Raw genomic sequence first — 18,964 nt, 5'->3', positions numbered from 1 at the left:
GGAGCAATTTCAGATGTTCTCTAAATTGCCCCTGCTTGCACACATCACAATTAAGGAGCCAATTAAGGCAATTTCAATATTGCCCCTGCTGCAGGTAGGTGAGTAGTCGGTTTAAGACATAATACAACTTATAACGAGTTTAATCATTAAAAACATATCCGTTATAATTATTGATTTATTAAGTTTAGTATTTTTATACGACAAGTAATTTTTTAAGTTATTTGTATCAAGATTTAACTGTCTAGCAGTACTACTAATTATTATAATAGATTTTTTATCGAATTCGAATGTTAAAGATTCGAACATAAGATTAAGTTTTTACATAACTAATGGATGTTTTTATACCTATAACAATCTAGAGTCTCGATTTATAAATACTTTATTTACAATATTATAATGAATAAAATACTATTATAAAAATTGGTGGTACTTTTTGAAATTATGAACAATTAAAATGGTTGAATCATGAGTTATTAATTAATCCAAATATGTATAAAAGATATATTTAATACTTTTTTATATTAATATGCATAAGTTTATGTTAGGCATAAGATATTAGTTCATATAGTTATAATTTCGTTGTGATAAATTGGCCCTTTATGATGAAATCATGAAATGTTAAAAATCTTTTGACTTTATACGTCACATTAATGGTTATAATTAATATAGTTTAGAATAATTAATTTCATATTTTAAAACACTCGATTAAAGTTTCTTATTTTATAAATGTGCGTTATTACTGCTAAATCTGCCTTAATAATAATTAATATTAAATATTATATATATATGTATTTAAAAGATTTAAAGCAAAATTTACAAATAGATTCAAATTATGAATTATTTTTAAGTGATCATTGTGAATCAGATTCATAATATGATCATATTCACCGAAAGTGACCATTTTAGCCCCGCTGTTCATTATTTCGTCGAGCATATAATATAACAGTACACTTATTACAGAAGACATAGTGATGATACCGACACGTAGAGGTAAAAACATTATAATGTACAAGAAGTATACATTCTCGCAAATTAACGACACTATGCATTGGTACTGTTCCTCAAAAGTGATGGGCTGTAAGGCGAGAATCCAAGTCGCGCCAGATGGGCAAATATTTCGAAAGCATTTAGAGCATACACATGCACCGCCAAAATATATTATAAGGAACGGGATGTATATTAAGCTATAATTTAAAAAAATTAAGGATATCTTACGTGATTAATGTAGAATCATTTAGCATGAATATTGGTTTCATATGCAATTTAGTTACAATCGTAATTAAGTAAAAGTATTTCCTAAATAGTGTAGTGTAGCTAGTGAGTGTATGATTTTATATTAGCCTCAAATAATTCCTCACACATAAATAAAAAGTCAATACGCATTGAAGTTATTTTATTTCCAATTCATCTATAAATACCTATGAATATGCGCGGAATGCGTTGCTAAAATTTGTTCACGTTACAGATGTGCAATTCATCCCGACAGAAAAGGGGAAGTATATTCTGGTGCTAAAGGGTTTTACGTACTCGCAAGTCGGCGGGCGGTTCTTCTACTGCTCTTCGAAGCATATGGGCTGCAGAGCTCGAGTGAGGTTAATATCGGGGCGGTTGGTGGCCTCCTCCGACGCGCACAACCACGCGCCCCCGTCACACGCCCGCTGCGGCAATGGAGCCTTCGTCCAGCTTCGACCGCGCTCACAAGCTCTCACAGTTCCTTCGATAGCAGCAGCCATCCTCCCATCTCCCCTCACTTCCCCGAGGGCCGCCTCCCTGGCGCTCCACGCCCTCAACTTCCCTCGAATCGCCCCCAAAACTGATCTCTGGCATCGGAGCGCCTCCGAAGAGAAGAAAGAGTAACGGTGCTATCACAACTATAGATTAATGTTTTTATAGTTTTATATTAAGTTTTGTAATTCGGTTCACCATGAAATGGTCATCCTCAGAGTATGTTATGATCCGAAGACTTGTGATGTGATGTTAGATTGTTGTTCGTTAGGATGACATCGAGTTGAAGTTAACTTATTTGATGATCTCTAAATTTTATCCTTTGAAAGCTACGCTGTAATAATAATAAGCTTAGCTTTTAGTGATATCTCAACGATACGTAATTTCGTGATATTTTTAAAGAATTATTATATATGAGCCTTATTCCTTCTATAGAATTTTTATAGGTAGGCGTGTTATTTTTATTATAGTCTGTATATATTTATTGTATTGTTTTATTATAGACTGCTTCTTATTAAATTTGCTTGAATCAAAATTTTGCGTGTTTTTATTTTTCCCGGTATGTGACCTATATTTTTTTTTATTTAAAACTGTAGATATTATTTTGCAGTATGTTTTGAATAATGGATATCTTTTTGAGTAAAATAACCGCAGTTTATTGGACTTATGACTTAGTGTAAAAATAATTTTATTTCATAAATATATTAAATTTATTGAATTACCAAAATATCAAGTATTTGCATTTTTATTGTATTCCGTGTATTCATCTGAACTTCTTCAGATAGGAAAAGATAACTAACATATAAGCGTAGGAAAACTGTCTGTATTTTCATGTTTCAATTTTATTACATTATAACTGTCGATTGTTTCAAGGACTCGGCTACTTCCAACCGAACGGCAGAAGCGGCAACATCGTCCTCATGTACAACGGTGAAAAGTTCTTCAAGAATTATGAAAACGGCCACAGAATCTCTTGGAAGTGCGGCAAACCACGGTGTATCGCGCGAATCAAGACATATGGGAATGCGATCGTTTGTGTTAAGAATGAACATTGTCATGCTTAGACCATATCTATATTAAAATTATAAAGCTGAAGGGTTTGTTTGTTTGTTTGAACGCACTAATCTCCGGAACTACTGGTCCGATTTGAAAAATTCTTTCGGTGTTAGATAGACGAAGGAATTTGTCGAGGGAGGTTATTGGCTATTCATCACACTAAGACCAACATAAACGGAGCAATGCGGGTGAAACCGCGGGGCACAGCTTGTGTTTTATATTTATAAAGCACTAGTTGTGCTCCGCGATTTAACCTGTAGTCTTTCTCGATAAATGGACTATCTAACGCCGAAAGGATTTTTGAAATCGGACCAGTAGTTCCTGGGATAAGCGCGTTCAAACAAACACAAACTCTTCAGCTTTATAATATTAGTATAGATTTGAATGCCATAAAACACTAACTGTCTTAACACAAAAAACTTGACAGGGTTTAACATTAAGCGCGGATTCTCTTTAATTTGGTTTTGTCATATTTCACATAGGCAACTATTAAAGTGACAGATCCCTGGTTAAGGTTAGACTGTGTTTAAATTGTTTTGTGGTGAGACCATAAATATCAAATCCATCCATAAATGTACGTACCTACATGACATGTAAAAGTTTACATCAATAAAAAAGTTTTCGAGATTAAGGCTGATTGCAGAGCTTGACCGACCGTCAGTGCGTATCGTCGGTCCTGACGGTACGCATCAACAATTGTATGACTATGACACTAATGCGCATGACAATACGCGTGCGTATGGTCGGTCTAGCTATGAACGGTTTTATGAATTTCAATACATATGACAAGCGCGACTGACGTACGCACTGATGGTCGGTCAAGCTCTGCAACCAGGCTAATTAATATGCTGTGAATAAATGCCCGGATATAAGTGTATTTTATCACAATGTTTCCCGATATTTCAGTCGCGTCCATATAATAATCTTCCCTTTTATTATCAAAAATCCTGACCATTTCGTTTTTATTCCATTCACTGTTTTATATAAATAAATAATAATAATAAATAATAAATTAAGCTTTATTAATCCATAAGATACAGTTACAGTTTAGTTAGTTGATTACAGTTTCTGTTTCACTGTTTTATACGTTGTATGAATTATTTTTCATGAAAGTATTTTTTTAAATATAAATTTTTATTATTTCCTTGATTTTTTATTATTTTCGTTAGGTATTGACTTTTGTGTGCTATTTTGAATTTAATGTCGCTCTACTCTAACGACTCCATTTCTTAACTATTCACTACTTATGATTTTTTTAAATAAGTTTAACAAGATGCGTTTTATCTACCCTGTGTTTTCAGAAACGGTACGGTTCTCGAAAACCCGCTACGGCAAACCCCTGCTGTGCATTGGGTTGTACAGGTTCTGCGTGCACCATCAGCTAGCTGGAAAATGGACGTGGCGATGCAACCAGCAGTCCAAGGGGTGTAAGGCGAAGGCCTTGACTGTGGGCGATCAACTGGTCACCTATGAAGTTAATCATAATCACTGACTTTCTTATACATTACGACTATGTACTCTATTTGAAAAGTGTTAATCGTAAACACTGTCAGCTGTTATACTGCAGTTAATCATAATTATTGGCTTTTTTATATAATGTACTCCATTTGAAAAGTGTTAATCACTGAATTTTTCGGGTATTTTGTATAGTGGGTGTGACTGGGTACTAAATTTGTAATGTGTGTTTTTGATAGGTTCTTTTGGATTTTCTGAAAGACCGTTTTAAAACGGCTACAATTGTTACTTATTCGTAATAGCCGAGTTAAGATCGTTGTGCAATCTACCTTCGTTTAAATTGTTTTTGTATATAGGTAACTAGCTTACCGCCCGCGGCTTCGCTCGCTTTGTCTAAAACCTTATAAATTAATACTAAAACCTACCTCTTGAATATAAAAAATACCCTATCTATTAAAAAAAACCCGCATCAAAATCCGTTGCGTAGTTTTAAAGATTTAAGCTTATAAAGGGTCATAGGGATATAGGGACAGAGAAAGCGACTTTGTTTTATACTATGTAGTGATTATATGTTTAAAAACATAATATAATTTATAATAATAACAAAACATAATATATATTTCCTTTTCATTGGCGTATTGTTCAATTATTATGAAATTATTGTAAGAATAGCTGTAAGGAATCAGAAATAAATAAATAAATATAAGACATACAGTATTATATTTTGACTGCCAAGTTGATTAATAAATAATGATTGTGAATCCATAGACGATTGAAATAAGTGACTTTTCAAGTGACATTCGCAGAAAATAATAGAAATCTTAAACATATTTTATGTAAGTATTACAAAAAGTAGATAATACAAAATTTTGAGTTTATTTTAATTTTATTATGCTCTAGTTTCACTATTTTCTAATATTCGCCTCAATCGTATTTCATCTTTCAGATTTGGACTCTGTTGAGTATTTTTACAGTGAAAGCAAGCGGGGCAATCCTGTGCTAGTTATAGGCAAATATAGATACAAGTTGACAAAGAAAGATGGACTTCGTGACCGCTGGTTGTGTATCAGAACAAATTATAGATGCAATGCATTTGCTGTTACTCACGATATGCAGCTTGTAAAGATGGTAAATGCACATACTCATTGATTGTAATTTGGGTTTGATTTTACGCAGGTATTAGTAGAAATTAAAGACTTGACGGATTTTAAACGCGATTTATTCGTTACTTGTTCGGTGGTTCTAAACTCGACATAAGCGTGACATGAGAGATAAGATGTTAGACGTCTTGACGGTAGTAACAAAATTTTTCAACTACCTCCATCTATTTATTTGCAGTCAGTATGTCTTTTTTTCTAAATACTATTTGATGTAATGGCATTTATGCCTTTCGATATTTGTTATTAAATATAAAAAAATATATTTGTTTTTGTTTATTAATTATGTGTATTTTAAGGAATAATTTTGTTATAATATATTTGTAGTTTTGTAGACACGTCAGTATTCAAATCTGACTGTCCTAAAATGTATCTTATTTGTTGCTGATGTGAAAAAGATTTATGTTATGATTTTATAAGTGTTAAAGTTTGTAAATATTAAAACGGTCCAACCGAATCATCCCTAAATATTTTATCATAATAATCTTCTGAAGTTACCAATTTATATTGAAATATTGAACTAAATAGCATACAAAATTGTTAAACTAATTTGTGCATCTTTGTAATACTAATTACTTACGTATAAGAAATTTCATGGTTATATTGGCTCATAAAGTTTTTATAACGAAATCCAGTAAAGTTTTTCATTAAAAAATTGTGTAATTTTCACTAACTACAAATTACTTTCACTAATGTAACTTTTACCCCATGATAACATATTTAATGCCATATAATTTAGACATAGTATGTTTAGACAAGCATTTTACAATACAAATTAATTTCAGCGTTCGAGGCGGCAAACGCGATCAAATTCGAAAAAACGAAATACGGTAATCCCACTATAAGTTGGGGTAACTACAGGTTTATAAAGAAGCTATCACGTGCCATGAAGACCTGGTGGGAGTGTACAGCTAGAAAGAGCTCTGGATGCAAGTGTGTTGCAGTGACTGTTGATAATAGGCTCATGAAATTAAGCGGATGGCATAATCATTAAGGGATAGACAAAAAGAAGAAACTTGAAATTTATATTTTTATTTAATTAAAGCCGGCTACTCATGTACCTGCTGCAGGGGCAATATTGGAACAATCTCGGTTGGACGGCGGTCAGAGCAATTTTTTTCTTCTCTAAGTTGCCCCTATTTACACATCACAATTAAGGAGCCAATTAAAATACCAATATTGCCCCTGGAGCAGCTAGGTGAGTAGTCGGTTTAATAAGACTTCCTTTAGAAGAGGTTTCGAATCGTCAAATACGTATGAAATATTTTGTTTAGAAGATCTTTTAAATCTTCAAACACAGAATATAATTTACCACCGGCTCGGAAAGCAGTTTCTACAGAGAAGGCAAGAAACTGCGGAAAAGATATTGTAATAAACATTCAGAAAGAGATTTTGTTTGTGATTTGGGTGTAATCTTATTTAATACTTATGATTAAATGTGCGTTTATATGAACAAAGTTAGATATAAGTATTAAGAAGGGATGTGAATAAAAATCATTTATGTTGTACAAAATCAAAATCAAAATGAAAAAATATAGCTCTCTTTAATAAAGTAAGAGCTAGCGCGCAAGAGCAACTTGTTTCCGCAACTATTTTGTCTCTCCCATCAATTCTATAGGAAGTTGCGTCGCTACGTGCGCGCACTTTTTTACTAGCACATAGAGTAGCGACGCAACTTCCTATACCTATAGAATTGATGGGAGAGACAAAATAGTTGCGGACACAAAAGTTGCCCTTGCGCGCTAGATGTATGTTAATTTCTAAGACGAAATTAACTTATCTATAAAAAGTTTCATGGTAGAAAGCCAAGCCATGACACGACAAAGTTAATGCCATATGCATAAATATTAAAAAAAAAATAGATTTTATGTCATAGTACCTACACCCATTATACAACTTTTGAGTTGTTTTATTAGATTGAATTAGAATAATTGATCTTATTCCTATATGACAGTAGTTTTTAGAAAAATATCAAATTATCATGACCCTGTCTTTAGGAAACACGTTTAATAATATTTACGATTCTGTCCTCACGAACTCTGTACCTACTTATTTAATAATTAATATGTACAAATTTTTTACATTTATTATAAATAAATAAATTGACATTCCAATTAAATGCAGTGTTATTTTTTAGTTCGTGTTAGTTTAATAGTGTTAGTTTTAATAGATTTATAGGACCCTTTTAAATTATGAGTACACTTGTACATATAATATAATATTTTACGATAACAATATTGTGTTACATATTGCTATGTAAAATATCATATAAAATAAAAGAGGTAAAAATAATAAAAGTTATACCCCTTATTTTAATAAGTTAATCCTAAACATTATTTAAATAATCTAGTGTAATAAATTATTGTATAACATGAACAAATATTACAAATTTCTCGTCGTTTTCAGAACCAATATTCGGGCTATCTCAACGTGGTAATCTCGTAGTACAAATCGGTGAATGGCGCTTCAACAAACACGCCTGCTGGGGGTCCAAAGTCCGTTGGACTTGTATCAAGAAGAAATCCGGTTGTACCGCGGCTCTAACTACAGTGGACAACGTTATTGTGAAGACTCTTGGCGCTCACAATCATTAGGCTTACATTACTGCTTATTTTACTCGCTTTGAAGAACTGTAACATAGTATAAAGAGATACGTACACAAGCTTGACGCACGCACACAACGCTGCTCGTTTCCTACTCATGGACCGGTCTCGTGAGGGTCGTACCATTTCTGTCAGTGGTCGGTGTTTGTTTATACAATTATTTAAAATATCAATATGACAAGTGACAACCCTGCGCCTCGCGAGTTTAGTCACCCTGCGTTCCTAAACGCCGCGAGTCGGCCTACTCCTCTCTTTATACTATGACTGTATGCCATAGAACCAGCAATGGTTTATGATTTAGAAATAGATACGTCTATAGTAGACTACAGTGTTTTGTGTGGTAGGTAGTGGATTTTTAGGATACGCACTTTCACCGTTAAATAATTGTCTATATCTCGTTATTCGTTCTATGTTAAGAATAAAAACTAGGTACCTACGTAGTATAATTTGACATTATAACTTATAAGATACTCTTTTACTCAAACGAAATTAATCGAGGAATGCAAATAATACACCGATTCTAGTAATTAGTCAAAAGTAAAACAATATTGAGAGTCTAAAATGATCTACAATATCCTTGGCAAATATCTTAGCTATTTTTATAGTTTTGCCTTAGTTCTAATTGAAATTGGTAAATTAAGTACCTACTGGATTATATTAAAAATCATTTCGGTATCAAAATTAACGATAAATACATTTTAATAACATAATTATATATTAATTTCGAAATTAATCGTTGAAAATGTTGTTAAAAAAATAATTGAATTTTGTGAAGTTAAATTTTTGTCAAAGACAAAAAAATAATTTCAGTGATTAGACATTTGTAGGTTGATAGAGAAGAAAAGTTAAAATATATTCTGCTTAATGTTTATGGTTAGTTTATAATTATAACAGTATATTCAGGTACACATATTTGCACGTTTTTTCGTATAGATACTAATAATAAGTATTATTATAACTAGACAGCACCATTTACACTTCATATTAACTTCGAAATATTCCAAAAAGGGTTCGTAAAAAATTTGTGCGTTAAATACGATGATATTGTAATTAAAAAGGTGTAGATAGGTAATGTGGCTAATCAGCCACATTTTACTATACTTGATTCTTTTTTGCACACGACAATTTTTTTTTTTTTAAGATTAGCGTAACGTTTAAGTGGTAGGTATATTTAGTTTTTTATTTGTAATGTTATGTCATTTATTTCATTATGGCCAAGAAGCTTATATCTAATACACTGGAGATTGCACTATGAACGTTGACTTGTCACGGGAAGGTATGACCTTGAATGACGCCTGGTTGTTTTTTTGCCACTTAACTTGCCAAGTTAGGTGTGAAAGGGACAAAAAACAACCAGGCGTCATTCAAGGTCATACCTTCCCGTGACAAGTCAACGTTCATAGTGCAATCTCCAGTGTATTAGATATAAGCTTCTTGATTATGGCAATCGGCAATATGCTGTCGATATATTTGTGAGATTGTTGTCCTTGATTAGATTTGTTTTAAATGTAATTAAGATGATATAATCCTGTCGTATATGTTGAAATATAATCATTGATCAGCAATAAAAATTTACTTGAATATTATTGTTTCACTTATATAGTATTAGCTTACCGCCCGCGGCTTCGCCCGCTTTGTAACCGAATAAACTATATACTAAAATCTTCCTCTTGAATCACTCTATCTATTACAAAAAACTGCATCAAAATCCCTTGCGTAGTTTTAAAGATTTAAGCTTACAAAGGCACATAGGGTGTAGGGACATAGGGACAGATAAAGCGACTGTGTTTTATACTATGTAGTGAAGTTTTAAACGGTTTAGTTGCAAATTGCAATGTTATGTTGGTTGATATGCATGATTGTTTATTAAAAATAAATTATGATAAGAGAGAGCTTTAGATTTGACCCAGAGTTTTTTAAAATCATATCTGAATTTCTGCTCTACACTAGATAAATACTTCATTTAAATAAATAATATTGTAATTTTTCAGATATATTTATATCTACTATTACTGCTAGAAATCTATATTTTATATCTATCTATAAGTAAGTTAAATCACATAAATTAATACTACGACATAAACCCAAACCATTCACTATGTAGAGACCGTATCGTTCAAAAATAATTTTTAAGATTTATAAAACACCCTAGATTAAATAAATTATAAACGTAGAAATAATAAACAGCAATTCATGCTATCACCAACTTTAATTCAATATTATTAGAGCAAGTTTTAACATGGATCTTCCTTGCAGATTTGAATCCAGTGTTCGCACAATCGCAAAGAGGGAACCCAGTTATCATGATTGGACAGTTTCGGTTCAACAGAGTGAACAAATACGGGAGTAGAACGAGATGGGTCTGTGTGAAGGCCAAGGCTGGGTGTAGAGCGTCCCTGCACACTAAGGACAACGCTATAGTACGAGTGTGGGGCTTCCATGATCCTGTCGCGCATATTAGTGCGAATAGATTCTGAATACGAGGACTGAAGTACCATATTTTCATGATTGAATGGTAGGGACAAGATTTAACAATGTGGAAGCTTGGAGGCGCATCTGAATGTTCTAGAAAAGTACACCTTACTAAATGTTCGTCTTCTACTTGAATATGAATTCGATATTGGGGCAAGATTATTCAATGTTAGAAACGTGATTCTCAAATATTCAAGAACAATTTGCGATACCATGCACCTCGTTGTTCGTAGCTTTAGTACATGAAAATGGTATTTTTTTTTGCTATTAGACTGATAACAACCTAATTATGTAAAATAATTTGATTCTTGATCTTACCTGATGATCGAAGTTTGCAGAATCGAAAGCATACATACTTACTGTAGGTATACTGTAAATAGAGCAGTTACTCGGAATTAATTCTGAATTCTGAACTGATTCGATAATGAGGACAATTTGAAAGGGGGCTCGATGATATGTTATTACTCCATATTGTTTATAGCCGATATAGTTATTTAGTCATATGAACACTTCTTAATTAGTTAATAAGGAAACGTAACAATAATTAGTATCAAAGCAAAGCTGGGATTTATAGTATTAACTAGAAATATATTTGGATGTTGTAAAATGTTTTGAAGGGTTTAAAATTATGTGCAAGTGATATTTGGTACATACCTGTTTTGTTGTAACATATTTTTAGTAGGTGTGTAAACTTTTTGTTTTGGAAAATGGAATAGAAAAAATATGTAAAAATAAAAATAAAATAAAATAAAATAGAAGATATTATGTCAATTTAATATTAGGTTTAATTATTAAAAACAAACTTGAGAGCCATAATTAGTATTTATGAGATATGAGATAACTTCAAACAAAATTTGTTTTTCAATGAGGAACAAGAACTATGCAATAAATAAATAAAATGGTGCTTTGTATATCCAATTAATTACATATAGAAATCAGTGAGAGGCTCGAATAAATTGACTATTGAGTAATTAAAGTTCTTAAGCTTTATCAGCAATTAGATTTAAAAACAATTTGAAATACTCCAAGCAATTACGATAGGTTTAAAGAAGGTAGTGTAAGCAAAATTTCCCTTAGAGTACTAACACACGGCAGATAGGCTACTTCAGCCGTCGCCAAATGTCGCAACTTGCCGTTGGTCTGTTAGAACTCTTACATGAAAAAGTGAATTTATTTTTATTACTTTATTTATTTTATCAGAGAAAATACTCTTAAGAGTTATTTTATAGGTTTATAGATTTTTTATATTCGTCCTAAGATATCAGTTGTTTATTATATAGTTTATGTTACTTAGATTTTGGTGATGGATACATAGTTGATAGAAAAAGCCTTTATTCAGTATTTATCGTGAGTAATGTTTAACACGTCTCACGTTTTATTAACCGATGGTTAAAATATAAACTTTACGTTTTTCTAATATTTGTTTCATTCTTCCCCTACACCAAGTACTTAGTTATTTCTATGTTCTACTTTTGCGTATTTTCTCCAGATTATTAAAGAAATTAAAATGTCCCATACTTCATAATTTATCTATGAGGGTCTTTCGATAACTGGCTACTAGATCCCACTTCATTGGGACCTTTAAATTTTTATTATAGTGAAGAAGTTCGGAAGTTTCTTAGCTGTACTATTAACTTTTCTTGTAGAAAGTAAGCCCCTGACACTATTTCATGTAGTTTAGCTATTTGGTAAAGCCTACATGAAGTGTCAAGGAAAAATTATAATATTTTTTTCTTTCTTTCTTTCAATTGCTGTTGCATATCTTTCTATTTTGATGTTATGATTGCTCTGGTATAAGATAATAAAATTTCACAAAATTCCAGTGAAAAGTATAACGTCGAAGAGAGGGAAAAAGATGTTGGAATTCAATGGGTTCCGGTATTTTCTATCCCACGAGTATGCGAGGAAAAAGCGGTGGAGCTGTGCCTCTCGTACTCACCGCAGATGCAAGGCGCACCTGCTGATGATCGACGACGAGATCATAAAGTACGCGCTGAAGCACACCCATGCCGCGCACTAGGAGGATTGCTAGGCGTTTTGAGATGATATTTTGACACCAGGGGAACCTTTACTTTCTTTTATTTGACTACTAGCTTTCCGCCCGCGGCTTTGCCCGCTTTGTCTAAAACATAATAAATTATATACTAAAACCTTCCTCTTGAATCACTCTATCTATGAAAAAAAACCGCATCAAAATCAGTTGCGTAGTTTTAAAGATTTTAGCATACATAGGGACATAGGGACAGGGAAAGCGACTTTGTTTTATACTATGTAGTGATTATGCAATATTTAAACCGGCTACTCATGTACCTGCAGCAGGGACAATTTAGAAAATGGACCCTTAACTGGCTCCGTAATTGTGATGTGTATAGGCAAGCAGGGGCAATTTAGAGAACTGAAATTGCTCCGACCGCCGACAACGTGAGTAGCCTGCCTTAAGCAATGTTAGATCTATCATTTTTCCACAGTGGAATTAATACTGTTTTAAGATTGTGACGCCCAGCTTTCCATGGCTTTATGTTTGTCGTTTTATGAAGTATTGTACTCAAACGTGCTTAGAGTTTAAATTGTTTTGGTTTCCATTTAGAATAATATGCTTTTCACATCTTGGGTAAACACAGAAATTAGTAAGTTTTTTTTTATTGTATGTAATCTTAGATCATTAAGTAAGCGGAGCACTCGCAGACGTCCTTTCGATGTTTTACGAATAAGCAGAGTGTTTGTAATAGATTACGCAAGTAGATTTTATGAAAGCATAAGATTTTTCGATTCGAATAATCTTATACCTCGGCAAAAGGGGAAGCGCCTGTGAGTGTAATCCATTACTTAATGATCTAAGTATGTAATAAATACGTAAAGTAATAATTGAGCAATTTCTAAAGGCTTGGCATGATTGATGTTTTGACTAGGTAAGTCTTAATATAAAGACTAATAAATAGGGTAGGTAGGTTCCCGGTTTCAAGCCAGTTTTTTATTACTTATTATGTATTAATAAATTGAATAAAATTTATTAATTAATTTGTTTTATTTAATGTACGTAATAAATATTAATAATATATGCAAATACATAATACAAAACTGTGTTATTGTATTTATTCTTTACCTATTATGTACTGTTTATTATCCACATGCTATATATTTATTAATTTTTACGAATAGAAATAACTAATATTATTTTTCAGTGCCGGTGTTCGGGAAAACTCGTTGGGGCAATAACGTGATAATCATTGGGCAGTATAGATTTAATTTGACATATAAGTGTAAGAGTGACGCGAAGAGGATGCGGTGGCAGTGCAGTCGGGTTGGCAAGGGCTGCAGGGCGCAAATAACAACGGACAATGACGTCATCGTACAGACTAAACACGACCATAACCATTGACAAGTGACCACAGATAAAATAAGAATAGACAACGCAAATATTGTGCGGCAAATTAGGTTAGATTTTGATGTTAGGGTATTTTTTTGTTCGTCAATTATAAAATTTATTTTTTATGAATGTATTAACGAAACTATGTTGGTATTACTATACTAAGGCCTTAAAATACATTGGAATAGATATACTAAAGAAAACTTAAGTAGCCTAAGTTAAATCGTTAAAGAATATAGTTTTCATATCAAATGATGATTATTATCTACCGTCGAATATACATTCCATATTATTATTTTTTTGCATTTTGTGTTGATTTGTCACTCATATTTTATAAGAATTAAATTAGTGTCGAACATACCAATGCGCAAGCGGAATTTAATATTAATTTTAATTAATTTTATTTAATTAATTTTAATATTAATTGAATAAAAGAATAGATGTTAAATTATGAATGATGATATCGTTGCATTTGAGATAAAGAGCTAGCGCGCGAGAGCAACTCTTGTCTCCGCAACTATTTTGTCTCTCCCATGCTTTTGCGCGCTAGCTCTAAGCTGTGGAGGAAATATAAGTTTAATTATATATAAATGTACAAATTATACCACAAGGCTATGCTATAGACAGAAAATGTATTATGGAATAAATATATTTTACAATAAAGATCTTTACATAAATAATATTAATAAATAAATTATAGGACATTATTATACAAATCGACCTAGTCCCACAGTAAGCTCAATTAAGGCTTGTGTTGTGGGTACTAGGCGACGATAAATATAATATTTAATAAATACATACATATATATTATAGATAATAACACCCAGACCCAAGAACAAATAATTGAGTTCATCACACAAATATTTGCCCTGACCGGGGATCGAACCCGGGACCGTCGGCTCAGTAGGCAGTTACTTTACCACTGCGCCAACCGCGTCGTCAATTAATACAGGGGAGGAAATATCAAATATGCATAGGTATTATAACTTACCAAAACAAATATCATAATGTATAAATAAGAGTTTTCTTTTCAATGTACATACATATATGACAATCTATATTATAATTTTTGAGGGTAATTTCAACACGGCTAAGTTTTTATTAGACGAAAAGATTTTTTTTTAGTTTTAATTTAGTCTATCGAAAAGTTTTTAGACTAGTAGCTTATGATATTATGTTTGGACTATCTAAAAATCTTATGACTATTGTATAAAAGAAAAGTGTAGTTTAAGAGTCCACGACTTTCAAAAATACCATCAGTTACCAGTGTCAAGTGAATAGATAAATTTAAGTTGTAAACTTTAAAGACCAATTCCATTCCATGTTTAATTTATTTTAAGTATTAAAAACTATTAAAAATTATTATGGCCTATTCAGGTTGGAGCGGTATCCGCTACCGCCGTGGGCAGCGGTATCTCGATGGGCACGCGATTAAATCTCTTACGTAGTATATTATAGAGACTATTGTCGCGTACTGATCCGAGTACGCGAACAGCCAATACGCGATTGGAGTAGTTTGAATAGGCCTTAATGTTTGTACATATTTACTTAGTATTATTTTTTTAATACTTTAGTGCCTTCAATAAATGTTAAGAAGCAAGGCCAATAGATATTTGATAAATGGATATCTTATTAATTTGTAAGTGTTTAAATTCACTTTCGTTAAATATGGACGTGACTATATATTTTTTTTTTAAATTGATGTGGTTTCGATTATTTAGAATGTATTTTTTTTGAAGAAACGTGCTTAATGGTTTGTAAGTTTTGCTGTCTTGGATTAAATAATAAAATTATAATGGATTTTTCAATGCAATACTGAATAGATTTGAAAGTTTAGAAAGATGTTTTTAATAATAGGGGTGAGTTGTTATAAATATAGTTAACGATAGTGGTTCCCACGGCATTAAACTAAAAATATAAATATTTTAGTACCAACTACCAGATAAAATAATTCAGTTAGATTCATGCGAGGAAAATTCCTTATTTTTGAATAAAAACTTATTCTGACTGCTGAGTTAAATATATTTTATATGTTCACACATTTTTTGTTTATAGCCTGTAGAAATCTAGTAGATATAGATACATTATTATTTTAAATCAAAATGATCAAAATATGGTAAGAATGAATACAATAAATAAAGACTAGAGTGTTTAAAATAAATGCAATCATCAAATTTAGCTTGTAGGTAAGGAACGTCGGTTGATAGCTGATTTCAATTGATACTTACGGTATAAGTATACCCGACTGAAACAAGTGTAAATAAATAAACAAATAAATACTTGTACTACACTTTTTTCTGTACTTGGGCCTTAGCCAAACGGCAAAACGCCAAGGAATAGAATACGCTATCGATAGAAATTGACATAAGCGTATGATGTTTTGCATAAGGATTCGGTCACCCTACCAACGACAACGACGACCACGAACAAGATTTTCATCCAGTCGCAATTAAATAAAATTGTGCAAAACACAATTAAAAATGAAATTTAAGAATTTCCTGTCGTATTGGTGTTTGGAAAAAAAAAATTTGAGATCAATGGATAAACAAACAGGTTTTTCATAGAAACGGTGGCTCCTAGAAAAAAATGTATTTAACCTTTTTTATAGATAATTAGATTATATACAATTTTGGTTCAGGTGATTGTATGATAAACTTACCGTCTCGGCGAAAATCGCAAAAAACTCTATTTCTTTTTATTAATTGACCTCGAATTTTTTTATTCCTGAGTACCAGAATGACGGGAGATTTTAATATTGATTTTGAACAAATTTCGGCAAGATTGTAACTTTGGTCGTGGTCGTCTGCGTCGTTGGTAGTGTGATCGAACCATTACCAAAATGTCATGAGCTTATGTCAATAATTAGCGTTAGCAGTTGGACTTTGACATTTGGCGTGATTTCTGTCACACGTGTTTGGGTTTTTAAATTAGTGTTTTGGCTATTTTAACAATAATTTATTCACTTTGAGCTGTATTGTGTTCGTATTTAAGTGTTTAGTTTGTGGTTATAGTGGTAAGTGTACTAACAATCAACTAATATGGGCCCTGACCCACCCGATCCTCCTAAGCCCCCGGACGTCCAGGAAAGAAGCATGGAATTGGACATCTCTCAGAATAAGAGGCAAAGGTGTCCGTCACCTGAGTCTACAGATGAATCCCCAATTAAACGCTTTGTTCCATCAGATCCCATTTTACCTTCTGTTAATCCGTCTTTATTTGTTGATCCTATTTTAAATAATCCTATAAGATATAGTGGTGATGAAGTTGGACCATACATTGTCCACGTATCTCGCGTAGAAAACGATCCTTCTGCTGGCCTGTCCATCCGTCCTATCAAATTTGGATCTTTCTTGTACAGTCAAAAAGTACCTAATATTTTAAGAGACGGAGTAAAATCTGTTGGCCGCAATAGAATATCGGTTGAGTTTGCATCGGCTGAGGATGCTAATAATTTTTTATCTTTACCTGCTTTGGCCGAAGCTAAATTTAAGGCATTCATTCCTACCTATCACATCACCCGCATGGGTATTGTGAAAGGAATACCTGTAGAATGGACCATGGATGATTTGGTGGAGTGTGCAGAATTCCCTAACAGGCACGGACGCATACTTAAAGCACGTAGACTTAACAAAAAATCTAGCCTTGATGGGATTACAACTTGGGTCCCGTCCCAAACAGTGGTACTAACTTTCTTGGGCCAAGTAATGCCATCAAAAATCTACTGTAGGTACACTTCTCTCCCCGTAGAAATTTATCATTACCCAACCATCCAGTGCCACAAGTGCTGTCGCTTTGGGCACATCCGCGACCAGTGCCGCTCAAAAGAGAGGTGCTACAAATGTACACAAAACCACTCGGGTGACTCCTGTCCCATTCAAGAATCTCAAGCACTATGTGTCCACTGCAATGGCACTCACTTCGCCATTGACAAAAATTGCCCGGAACACAGCCGGCAAAAGTCAATTAAACTTTTGATGGCCACAGAAGGTATCTCATTCGAGGAAGCCTCTAAGCTTACCCCTACAGTGTACAGACCCTTTTCGGAAACAGCCAGTTTCGTTTTTGCGCCCAGATCACAACAATCACCTGTTTTTCCCATCCCTTCTATGAAACAATCCAATAGTGTTCGTCAAACTCATCCTCTTAATAAAACTTCATACAAAAAGACCTATTCTATACCCCCTCGCACTCATGCACCACTAGGTAAAACATATGATGTAGCTGCACACCGCCAAATAACTCAGGAATTACCTTCTGCTCAACCGAATGGTTGTGCCTTATCCCAAAACCCTGACCCCCCGGTTGTACTCAACTCTAATGTTGAGCTTTATGTTTCAGCATTAGAAACTTTTCTTAAAAAAACAAATTCAATACCGACCAACGTTGCCCATAGACTAATAAATCTCATATCTCTATTTAACAGTAATGGCCCTCACAATCCTCCAGTGGAATGCTCAAAGCATTCGTCCGAAATGTCATGAAGTACTTGACCTTATTTCAACCCACAACCCTATAGCTTTTGCCATCTCGGAGACATGGCTAGTTCCCGGAAGTCATTTTCGGATTCCTGGCTTTTTCTGTCTGCGAGATGACAGAGCCGATGGATATGCAGGGACAGCACTTTTACTTAAACATTGTTTAAATTTCTCTCGAATTCCATTACCTTTGCATGATCAGTGTATTAACGCTGTGGCTGCAAGATGCAATAATGTCTCTATTATTTCTGTCTACATTTCTCATCCTCATCCTTCTATTATACCTGATCTTTCACTTATTTTTTCCTCCGTACCGTCTCCTCTTTTAGTATTGGGTGATTTTAATGCTCAGCATACTTCTTGGGGATCTTCTGTCTGCAATACATTTGGGCACCTGTTAATGGATCTGCTTGATGACCTTGACCTTTGTGTAATTAACGATGGTTCTCCCACTAGGAGAGTCCTTCCTAATCAGAGTCTCTCCTCTGTAGTTGATCTATGTATTTGTTCTTCCTCCTTGGCTCCGTCCCTTACTAATTTAACCCTTTCTAGTACTCACGGTAGCGACCATTTTCCTCTTCTTTCTTCTCTTTCCCAGTCTGTTATCCCATTGACTTCCCCTTTTCCACCCTTACTCATGTACAGACTTTGTA

The 18,964-nt window shown here is 33.3% G+C and overlaps 1 protein-coding gene across 38 annotated transcripts in view; it reads left to right on the top strand.

Moving 5' to 3' along the window:
- The window catches only part of LOC123694735 (protein tramtrack, beta isoform), a 437,925-nt gene that overhangs the window by 64,608 nt on the left and 354,353 nt on the right, over nt 1-18,964 (top strand). Inside the window, exon 5 of one of the 38 annotated variants that reach the window (XM_045640241.1) lies at nt 1,466-1,872. The exons of 36 other annotated variants lie outside the window; for them this stretch is intronic. In XM_045640241.1, the coding sequence (XP_045496197.1) occupies nt 1,466-1,857 (392 nt within the window). In that variant the 3' untranslated portion in view covers nt 1,858-1,872. Of the gene's footprint in view, nt 1-960; nt 1,383-1,465; nt 1,873-18,964 lie in introns of those variants that run through there. One more of the 38 variants, XM_045640284.1, reaches the window with a different exon arrangement.

This window comes from Colias croceus, chromosome 10 (assembly GCF_905220415.1).
Source record: "Colias croceus chromosome 10, ilColCroc2.1".
Lineage (NCBI taxonomy): Eukaryota > Metazoa > Arthropoda > Insecta > Lepidoptera > Pieridae > Colias > Colias croceus.
This window is presented reverse-complemented; position numbering and strand designations above follow the sequence as displayed.